The sequence below is a fragment of the Acytostelium subglobosum genome, assembly GCF_000787575.1.
Source record: "Acytostelium subglobosum LB1 DNA, scaffold: scaffold23, whole genome shotgun sequence".
Taxonomy (NCBI): Eukaryota; Evosea; class Eumycetozoa; order Acytosteliales; family Acytosteliaceae; genus Acytostelium; species Acytostelium subglobosum.
In genome coordinates, this window is record NW_012236510.1 from 61,966 (window position 1) to 73,149 (window position 11,184).

The window sequence follows — 11,184 nt, forward strand, 5'->3', positions numbered from 1 at the left end:
TTTTCAAACATGCACAGTGTTTCATACAATTTGCGGATTTTTGAGTTCACACACTGGATTGGAATGCATAAAACCACTTCGAAGTGGTTTCAAACTAAATACAACGAATCAATCAAAGAGATATAAATAATATATCCTACAATTACACTACGCATATAACTTTCTGTATCTTTATACACTTTCTTATTTTAATTGTAAGTAAATTACCATTCAACATCCACTATCATTGTCAATTATTGCCAATCAATATCTAACATCATCACCATCACCAACTCAAATACTCAGACTCATACTTAATCAGTGAAGAATGTCAACCGGTGCCCCATCTGGAAGAGGAAAGACTGGAGGAAAAGTCGGAGGTAAAGTCGGTGCCAAGAGACACAGAAAGGTGTTGAAGGACTACATCCACGGAATTACAAAGCCAGCCATCCGTCGTCTGGCGAGAAGAGGAGGTGTCAAGCGTATCTCTTTCCCAATCTATGAGGAGATCCGTAACGTGCTCCGTAACTTTTTGGAGAACGTTGTCCGTGACTCTGTTGCCTACACTGAGCACGCCAACAGACGTACCGTCACTGCCATGGACGTCGTCTATGCCCTCAAGAAGCAAGGTCGTACCCTCTATGGTTTCAACTCATAAGCGCCGTGACCCGTCCACCGTTCGATTACGACATATCTCGCTTGCAAGATTTAACAAATGGTGTTTCTTAACACCACCACATGCGCAAAGACACTTTATCATCATGGACATATCCATCCATCAAACCTTGATCATCATCACCAATCCAACATATCAAGTTGTAATGTCTTGGTAGTCATTAATGTGATTCGGACTAAAATTCACAGGTGTGATAATGGTCGGATGATCTGGTATCATTTATTGTGAGTAGTCTTTGTCTCATTGTCCTGTGCCTTCTTTGTGAACAACTCGATCCTTTTGTATTGTAAATTAGGTTGTGTCTCGAGGGCTCCATCAAAAATGACCAATGTTGATGGCAGCATTCTCATCTCTGTCCATCCATAGTGTGCCAAAGACACTTCATCACCATCATCATTATCAATGAGACTTCCTTGTTAACAACTCTATCCTCTTCAGGATGTCCTGGCGGCATCCTAATCTCTGTCCATAGTGTTGAGGGACTAAATCTACCTCGGCATCCATCTTTACAATCACCAATCTAATATATCAATCTCCATCATCTATCTATTACCACAGGTGTTCATATGAATATTTCCATATTAGTCTAATAAATATATACACACATCTATTTGATGTCCACCAAGACCCTCCAAACTCCAATGCTCAACCACAACATTCTCTCTCAAACCCTGCCAAACCAGACAATGAAAGTATCTGTGTCTCTTTCTTTGTTTTGTCTCAACTTTTAGATAGTTGCTCATCCGTTGATGACCCTTCATACAATAGAATGAATGGACTTTCCTTTGACTTTGCTTTGACAATCAACCCATCAACTCACCACCCAGCTATTGTCAACACTATTCCTTAACAATATTCATCGCCATCTATTTGTTGCTATGTCGTGCCACCCTTTTGCCAATGTAATCGAGACGTTCCACCATTAGCTAAAGCATCATCGACGTCACTCACCTCACTCACATCTCTTTAGTTAAAGCACTATACATACTTCTATTCTTTTTCCCATATAATCATTCTTCCTTTCTACCTCTATTATCTCTATATTTATTATTAAATGGTACCTATACCATCAACTATAAATACAATGGCAATAGCAAACATAACAACAACCATCAATTATCAAACTAACAAATAATAATAATAATAATAATAATAATTATTCCATCCATTCATCTACTTACTCACTCTTGAGCAACAACAATGGGAAAGGAGAAGACTCACATTAACATCGTCGTAATTGGCCATGTGGATGCCGGAAAGTCCACTACAACGGGTCACTTGATCTACAAGTGCGGTGGCATTGACAAGCGTGTCATTGAGAAGTACGAGAAGGAGGCCGCTGAGATTGGCAAGCAGTCCTTCAAGTACGCTTGGGTCATGGACAAGTTGAAGGCCGAGCGTGAGAGAGGTATCACCATTGATATCGCCCTGTGGAAGTTTGAGACTGCCAAGTACTACTTCACCATCATTGATGCCCCAGGTCACCGTGACTTTATCAAGAACATGATCACCGGTACCTCCCAGGCTGACTGTGCCGTGCTCGTCATTGCCTCGCCAACCGGTGAGTTTGAGGCAGGTATCGCCAAGAATGGCCAGACCCGTGAGCATGCTCTCCTGGCCTTCACTCTTGGTGTTCGCCAGATGATCGTCGCCGTCAACAAGATGGATGAGAAGTCCACCAGCTACTCTGAGGCTCGTTACAATGAGATTGTCAAGGAGACCGGCTCCTTCATCAAGAAGATTGGCTACAACCCTGAGAAGGTCCCATTCGTGCCAATCTCTGGCTGGAACGGTGACAACATGTTGGAGAGGTCCCCCAACATGGCCTGGTACAAGGGTCCAACTCTTCTCGAGGCCCTGGACAGCATCGTTGAGCCAAAGAGACCATCCGACAAGCCACTCCGTATCCCACTCCAGGATGTCTACAAGATCGGTGGTATCGGAACCGTCCCAGTCGGTCGTGTCGAGACCGGTGTGTTGAAGCCAGGTATGCTCGTCACCTTTGCCCCATCTGGACTCACCACCGACGTCAAGTCCGTGGAGATGCACCACGAGCAGCTTCCTCAGGCCACTCCAGGTGACAACGTTGGTTTCAACGTCCGCAACCTTTCCGTCAAGGACATCAAGAGAGGTATGGTTGCTGGTGACTCAAAGAATGACCCACCCTTCGAGACTGAGACCTTCACGGCCCAGGTCATCATCATGAACCACCCAGGCCAGATCCACGCCGGTTACGCACCAGTGCTCGACTGTCACACCGCCCACATTGCTTGCAAGTTCAGCAAGATCCTGGACAAGGTGGACCGTCGTTCCGGCGCCATCATGCCCAAGGAGGGAGCTGGTGACATTGTCTTGAAGAATGGTGACTCGGCCATGGTTGAGCTCACTCCCTCCAAGCCAATGTGTGTTGAGACCTTCACCGAGTACCCACCACTCGGTCGTTTCGCCGTGCGTGATATGAGACAGACCGTTGCCGTCGGTGTTGTCAAGGCCGTCACCAAGAAGGTTGCTGGAAAGCCAGGAGACAAGAAGCCTGCAGCTGGAGCAGCCGGTGCAGCAGCAGCCCCAGCCAAGAAGAAGTGACTGGCCGAACTTTTGTTTAGTAATAAACCACCTCCGCCAATCATTGAAAAAAAACAACTATTATTATTATTTATTTTTTATTTTAATTCCCAGGTGTAAATTGAGCGCGGGTACTTGTAAAAAATGAACATTCACAGAAATCCAATTTATCTGTTTCTGTTTCGCACAGATAAACGACAAAAGACGATAGTCGTCTGTTCATATGAGTAGTAATACGAAACAAAACATAATGAAGAAAACAGCACCATCAAGCAAGCCCTCATCACAACAACAACAACAACAACAACAACAACCACAACAACAGGCAAAGAGTGCGAATGATAGTGACAAGGGCAAAACAAAGGAGTCATCATCATCTGTAAAGAAGAGAAAACAACCAAGTTCTCAAGCAAGTGATGACTCTGACCAAAGCTCAAATGACTTTCATGACATTGAGCCCGTCATCATACAACACAAGAAACAAAGGCACTCTACTCATCACTCAAAGATACCTGACAAGCGTATGTATCATCATTACATGTTGGATTGATTGATTGATTTAATAAATTGTCTAACTAACAATCTATGATGATCATATGTTATAGTTAATGTATCAAGAAAGGGTGATCGTCACATGATAGACACGCCAAAGACATACTCTGAACTCAAGAAACAGGTGTCATCACTCAATCTACTAAAGCAAAAGGCACCACTGCGATTCTCTGATCTCGCCAACAATGAGATCACCAACGATGAACAATATCAAGTGTTCCTCACAACCAACAACTCTATCATCATACTCTACACTGATGGAGAGGACCCTCTCGAGAACCCAGAGGAGATGATGGTCGACATCACACCCTCCAAGAACATCCTGCTCAAAGCAGGTACATCTGACTACACGTATGTATTCATTCATTCCATCTCTATACTCTGACTAACCTTCATTCGATCACACCAATAGTACATCGAACGCTCTAGCAGAGTTTATTGATAACTCCATTCAGGCAGTAAGAGGCAATCCAATGGGCAAGAAGATTATAAAGATTGAGATCAAGGAGCCAGTCAATGGCACGACAGTAAGTGATCAGAGTATACCGCACCCATTGACACGTGATGTAGACCATCAATCTAACAATTATCACACTCACTCCAGTCAATCAGATTCTATGATAATGGATGTGGAATGACCAAGAACGACCTTCATCGTTGGGGCACTATGGGTATGTCACAGGCTGATGTGGACGGTCATGATCATACCGCGAGTGGCGCTACAATCACTGGAATGATATCTCGTTTCGGTGTTGGTGCCAAGAAGGCTGCGTTCTACCTTGGAACCAAGGTACAGGTTATCACCAAGGTGTCTGGCAGTCTCTTTACAAACGAGGCCACCATCTCGTTGGACATTCTGAACTCCACACACGACCAGGATTGGAAGATCCCTATCAAGGTGCGTCAGGCCACCAAGAAGGAGTTGGACTTGGATCACTTCACAGAGGTGCATGTCTTTGGCGTCTCATTGGCCAAACTTCAGTCGACATCGCAGTCGAACTTTGTTCAGTCGATTTCTAGCATCAAGAGAGACCTCGCACACATCTACTTCTATTATCTACATCCACTGGATCTCAGCCATGTGTCATTGGACGAGGATGATGAGGAATTTGAAATGCATTCGTCCGCTGAGGAGGATGTGGAATCCCCAACAGAAACAGACGCTCAACAGAAACAATCCCAGCAACCAGTCCAATCAGTGTCCCAACCACTGGATCAGTCTCAACAGACGGCGGAGCAGCCCGAGCAACCAGCTCATCGCTCAAAGAAGAAGTCAGCGCCACATACCAATGACTACAAGATATCACTCAATCACTTTGACCTGGCATCTGTTGATGACTCGATGGAGGACCTCTATCTAGAGTTTGGCAAACGACTCAAGCAGTTTTCACTTAGAGTGGAGAACATTGACGTTGTTTGCAAGCTCCGTTACTTCCCCTATATCGCCGAGCGTGAGACACTGCCCATCCCCTATCGCATACTGAACGAACACCCCACTGAGCCGGCCGACACCTTCCCATTATCCCTACGTAAGCCTGGCCTGGAGGTGTTCTGGAATGGCAGACTGATACCCGACGCACATATTGAACGTCTGGCCTTCATGACTGGTGGCAAAGTGGACAAGGAGAAGTTGGACGAGAAATGGATCCAGCGTGTCAAGGGCGCAATCTATTTGACGTCCGACTTCCCCGTCAATCAGAACAAGACCAACATTATCAAGGAGCACGCCATCTTCCAGAGCCTCGACAAGTCTGGCACCCGGGCAAACACCAAGGATTGGAAGTCGTGGCTGCTCAGATGTCACAAGAGTTACGATCAAGACTTCCAGTTCGAGGTGGAGCTCTACGACACTGAGTCCAACAAGACATTCTGCAAGACAGTGTCTGTTGGAGGTTTCACCTTCCAGAAGGGCGACGCTGTAAAGCTGGGTATACGCAAGCTCAGCTGTGCACTCATCAAGGAGATGCATTTCGTCGGCACACCCGACTCTAGGACGTCAGAGTTCCTCTTCACTGTGGACAGGGTCAACTACAAGCCACTGCCACTAGAGACAGTCCCAGGCAGCAAGATCTATGGAAAGATTGCAAAGGAAGAGTACACCAAGTTATTGGAGGAGCAGCGCAACCTGTTGCCCAAGAATCTCAAGATCTACGAGGGCGACCGAGTGCCCTATCCAAAGAAGGAGTATAAATCGGGCGAGAAGATCAGCTACTTGTCAGCCATGCTGTATGATCGAAACACTCCTCCAAGACCCGTGACCAAGGCCATCATCGAGGCCGAGTCCATCAAGATCACACTGCAGGTGATCTACATGCCAAACAACGAAGTGGTCTACACTGCAAGCTCAGCAGGTGGCGACCAATTCTACAAGACGGGAGCAGTGTCCTACACTATGGGCGGGGTCAACCTCTTCCAAAAGACTGGCGCCTACATCTTCAAGTTTACTTGCAGCTTCCCAAATGTCAAGGAGGCCACACACTATTGTGCCGCCATCCATGGTGATCCAACCGATATCACCGGAGTCTATCAACTGGAGAAGCTCATGACCAATGCAGCGGTGCCACTCGACGCTGACCTGCCACCCATCCTCTTGTCAGTGTTGGATGCTCAGGGCAACAACGTACCCGTCTCCCTGACACCAAAGGACAAGATTGTGCTCACTGCCGTGGTCTACAGTGAGTCAGAGCCAGAGCAGAGGAAGGAGGCCAAGCTCTCAAAGAATCCAGCCATCACGTCTGACGATAGAGGAATCGAGATCAAGGGCCTACAGGTAATTGATGCCAGCCTCGATGATGACTCGGTGTGCGTCATCAGGGCCAAGTGGGGAGATATGACATGCGAGCTGGAGCCAATCAGAATCATTGCCGGCACACCAACACAGATGTCCTTCCCGGATGATCCATTCGAGCAGGAGGTCATGAACCTGATGACCATGAAGGGCTTTGAGATCTACCTGAAGGACAGGTGTGGCAACATCTACAACCCCAGCATTTTGACCTACAGCAATACGACCCAGGCGTCACAGCAAAAGACTGCAGCACAGAAGAAGACACGTCGTGGCGCTGCACCAAAGCCTCAAGAGCTACACGAGTACATAATGGCATCCTCCACATCGTTGGAGGAAGATCACATCAAGGTTGCTGCTAATCAAGACGGAGGTTTCATATTTGCCGATACTTCAGCACTGCAGATCCACCAGAGGGACACACCAATGGACATTGACACGCCCAACGCCAAGGGAAAGACAAAGGCGGCAGCATTCTCCCTTGTACCCGTTCAGTTTTCCTTCTACAAGGGAGAGAAGGAGTTGGTCACTGTCGAGAAGAAGGTCAAGGTCACGCCATCATTCAAGCCAGCATCGCTTAGACTCAACATTATGGATGGTACCGTGGTGACACTGGGCGAAGACACTTTCAAGGTGCTCTCTGGTGCCTCGATAAACTTTGGCGTCAAGGTTTACAGTGCAGGAGGTGGCGGCAAGAGTCCCTTTGAACTGTCGGGCCTCAAGGCCAAGGTGTCGGTCTCGTGGGATCCAAAGGCCACAAAGGAGATCGCTATGGACAGTCTGAACATGCTTGTCCTGCCACCTCTCATGTCTGACAAGTCCACAAGGAAGACAGGCTATTGGGTCAACATCACCGTTCCATGGAATCTAGCGCAGAACAAGAGCGAGAAGGAGGTGGTCCTTAAGAAAGAGTTTTCCCTCGAGACGACAGGTGGAGCACCAAGCACCTTCTTTGCTCAGCCATCCAAGGGCACCGTGTTGAACAAGGTCAGATGTGACTCTGAGGTTACGATCGAGGTGCGACTGCACGACAAGCGTGGCAACATTGTTAGTCCGGAGGAGTCCCGATCGGACATGCAGATCGAGCCTGTCTTTGAGCTGACATCAGAGGACCCATCGGCCAAGTGCTACATAAGCAACTCCAAGATCAGTCCGTTCAACAACGAGAAGAACCTCTACCTGTGCCATCTGACCATTGTTGGCTTTGGTCCAGTGACTCTGACCGTCAAGGACAAGAACAACACCATCACTGAGTATCCTTTGAAGTTGATCATGATCGAAGGTTCTGCATCCCAGGTTCGCGTCAACAACCTCTCCAAGCTGTCAGTGTCGTGTGCCAGAGGCGACTATCTGGAGGAGATCAAGGTGTCTCTCTGCGACTCACTTGGCAACGTCACCACGACCAATGGTATCGAGATCCAATGTGAGTGGGTCGGCCTAACAGGAGCACCTCCCTTTGCCATTAAGAACAAGGCCGTGGTCAAGAACGGACACGCCTCCATCAAGAACATGGACATCGTTGGCGCCGAGGGCACATACGAGATGCGTGTCACTGCCAAGAACATGAACCTGACAGAGGCCACCGTCATCTTTATCATCAAGGGAAGCGCATCGATCCGTCTCTACAACCCCACACCAATCATGAGCAAGCCTTTGCTCACCATCCCACCAATCAAGATATCAGTGTTGAACGCTGAGGGCATGGCGCTAAAGGTCATGGAGAGCACAGTCAAGGCCGTACTGCATATGAAGAGCTTTGATTGCACAGGCACCGAGAATGACGGCTCTGTTTACCTGTTTGAAGATATCAAGGCCCCAAGGAAGGCAAACACCTACACGCTCAAGTTTATCTACTCCACCGGTGGTGCCAACAAAGTGGAGCTGGACGAGACATTGGTCGTTGTTCCAGACGACCCAGTCAAGCTGGATGCAAGCACAAACATCGCCCCACACACTTCATCCCAGTTGGCTCATGACCTCAGACTGTTCGTGACCGACCAGCACGATAACAGGGTTATTGTTACTGGTGAGGTTCGTCCATCGATAGAGTTGGCCGAACAACTATCGCAATCATCATACTTCCAGATGCCATCGTTGATGCAACCCGAGGCCAAGAAGTTCAACGCAGAGGGCGAGGCTGTGTTCCCATTGCTCAGTCTCAAGGAGTCGGTGGGACTGTCCCAGGTGTACAATCTTACCTTCAAGACCAACCACACGCCACCAATGATATTGTCCAGGCAGTTTGTCTATCGCAACTCCAAGGAGGACCTTGACAAGAAGGTGGAGCTCGAGGCAAAGCGACTGTCGATCAACAAGGATCTGGGTGAGGTGCAGACCGTGATCGAGACACTCAGTCAGAACATCTTCAACCTCAACAACAAGAAGTCGCAGTACAAGAAGCAGATCGACGAGGTGCAGGACCAACTCAAGAAGGACGACCCCAACTTTGACTCTCAGCGTGCCAACCAGAGAGACGATGTGATCAAAACAATCAACGAGATACAGGGCGTGCTGGACAAGATGAGTGGCAGCAATCGACGACGTGCATCAACGCCCAACAATTCTATCGCCAGAGAACTCTCTGATAAGGCTAAGTCGGTCGGACTGGAGAAGAGTGGCATCCTCGGATTGGTCATGGAGTTGATCTACATCGAGTCCAACGAGGAGGCGCAACTCGTTGGCAGAATGATTGGCAAGAAGATGGAGACGGTGCTCGTGCAGAGCTCCAAGGATTTGGATCAGTACTTTAACATGTACAAGAACCACAACAACCCAATCTACTTTGTTGCACTAGACCTTATCAACCCGTTTGTCGAGCACAACAGGGATCAACGCCAAGATAGCAGCCAGTCACAGAGCGGTCTGCTGCCACTCTACCCAATGAGTGGTGCACCAACCAATGGTTTCCTCGGCTATCTGGTCAATAGACTGCAGTTCAAGGCGCAGTACGAGAAGCTCAGGAGAACGATTGGATGGATGCTGTTCAAGGACGCAATGGTGTTTGAGTCATTGGTGGATGGCTACAACTACAGAAACTTTTGCGTAAAGGCCAAGCGTCCATGTCCTACCATCCTCTGTCTGAAGGAGATCGAGCTTATCGAGGCCAGCGGAATGGTGTTGATCGGCAAGAAGGATGTGGGTCGTGACCAACACCATCTTGGTCAGTTGCCCATCACAGAGAGTGCAGAGTTTAACAAGTTGGTGCATCTCAAGTCGTTGTGGGACAACCTGAGACGCACACATCACCAGTTCTACAACTTTAGGAAGGAGATTCAGAAGGAGGTGGAGGACACTCAGCAGGTCATGTCAGTCAACGAACAGAAGAAGGCACAACTGTTGCAGCAACAGCAGCAGGTATCAGAGCAGCTCAAGAAGATTGAGAAGGAATCAAAGTCTAGTGGTTCACAACAACAATAAACTTGTTTATTATTATCTTTATTATTGTTATTTTATTATTACTGTCGACGGAAAATTATTATAATAATGGGGGTAGTGGGGTTAGTGTGTATGTGTGTGAACTTCACCACCATTGACATTGATCTCAATTACAAGATTTAGATTATATATCTCAATCACAAATATAAGTATTTTTGTATAATTTTAAATATGGAGCCAAGAGAATGTATTAATATTAATGATGGAGTAGCATCATCTAAATCAACTTCTGCTACTACTAGTTCAACCACTTCAATATCAACAACACCATCAATAAATAGAATATATACAACACCTTCAACTGAGCAATATAGTAAGACACCTAGAATAGCAAAGACTCCATCAACACCAAAGACACCATATGAGCCAAAGAAGGTCTTTGTTCTCTTCACCCCAGATACATGGCCTCAACAATCAACAATTACAAACAAGAATGTACATTCTCCACCCAAGACTTCAATACCTTTATCAGAGTTGAGAATTATCTCTGAACAAGTAAGTAGCTTTTAATATTAAAGAGATGGTATATTGATACTAATTGATAATCAAATCAGAGATTGAGATCACTCACTCAACAGGATATTATTAATATCAAGATTGCAACACAATTCAAGAAGCCAATGGTTCGTGAGTGGTTCAGGAGAGAGTGGTTCGAGGACAATCTCGAGATTCCCAACGAACAGGTACTGAGGACTGTATATTCAGTATTCTGCCGACTCACCAAGTTGAATCACCTGTCACACTCGATCAGAGATGAGTTCAGGTCGATGTGGTCCGGTATGGTGAGATATAGTCCAGTAAGTTGAATCCTATATTCATAAATATCCGGATACAATGACTTTATAATTAACTATTTATAATGATCAATATTAATATTGTGTAGTCCAGGGTACCACATGCCAAGAGGGTTCTTGAGAAGAAAGTGCCGAATCCAGATTCAGAGAGTTACAAACACTCGGTTATCCGCGACACCAAGAGGAATGAATATGATCCAGAGTTGTGCAGTGCTATCTCCATGATGATATTGGAGTAGTATCACCCAGAAATGATCAATGCCCGTATTCCACAATCCCCACATCATCACCCTCACCCACACACCAAGGGAAATGTCCACCCTACCAATCAATCATGCCGACAATCATTCACCACAACCCACTCTCACATATACACTACATCACGATTAGTATTACGATGA

General features: G+C 46.8%; 4 protein-coding genes across 4 annotated transcripts; all 4 read left to right on the top strand.

Annotated features, from left to right (window-relative positions):
- Positions 1 to 304: 304 nt before the first annotated feature.
- On the top strand, positions 305 to 637 carry SAMD00019534_095710 (hypothetical protein; the record flags this gene model as incomplete). Its single annotated transcript, XM_012895038.1, has 1 exon — positions 305 to 637. A coding segment is annotated over one exon (333 nt), but the record flags the coding sequence as incomplete, so codon positions are not given.
- Positions 638 to 1,846: 1,209 nt separating this feature from the next.
- SAMD00019534_095720 (hypothetical protein) lies at positions 1,847 to 3,232 on the top strand (the record flags this gene model as incomplete). Its single annotated transcript, XM_012895039.1, has 1 exon — positions 1,847 to 3,232. A coding segment is annotated over one exon (1,386 nt), but the record flags the coding sequence as incomplete, so codon positions are not given.
- A 235-nt stretch (positions 3,233 to 3,467) lies between these two features.
- Positions 3,468 to 9,971, top strand: SAMD00019534_095730 (hypothetical protein; the record flags this gene model as incomplete). The annotated part of the gene is made up of 4 exons (XM_012895040.1): positions 3,468 to 3,738; positions 3,823 to 4,120; positions 4,182 to 4,296; positions 4,374 to 9,971. 4 exons carry the CDS (start codon positions 3,468 to 3,470, stop codon positions 9,969 to 9,971), a joined length of 6,282 nt encoding a protein of 2,093 aa, XP_012750494.1.
- Positions 9,972 to 10,160: 189 nt separating this feature from the next.
- On the top strand, positions 10,161 to 11,022 carry SAMD00019534_095740 (hypothetical protein; the record flags this gene model as incomplete). The annotated part of the gene is made up of 3 exons (XM_012895041.1): positions 10,161 to 10,484; positions 10,544 to 10,786; positions 10,873 to 11,022. 3 exons carry the CDS (start codon positions 10,161 to 10,163, stop codon positions 11,020 to 11,022), a joined length of 717 nt encoding a protein of 238 aa, XP_012750495.1.
- Positions 11,023 to 11,184: the final 162 nt, after the last annotated feature.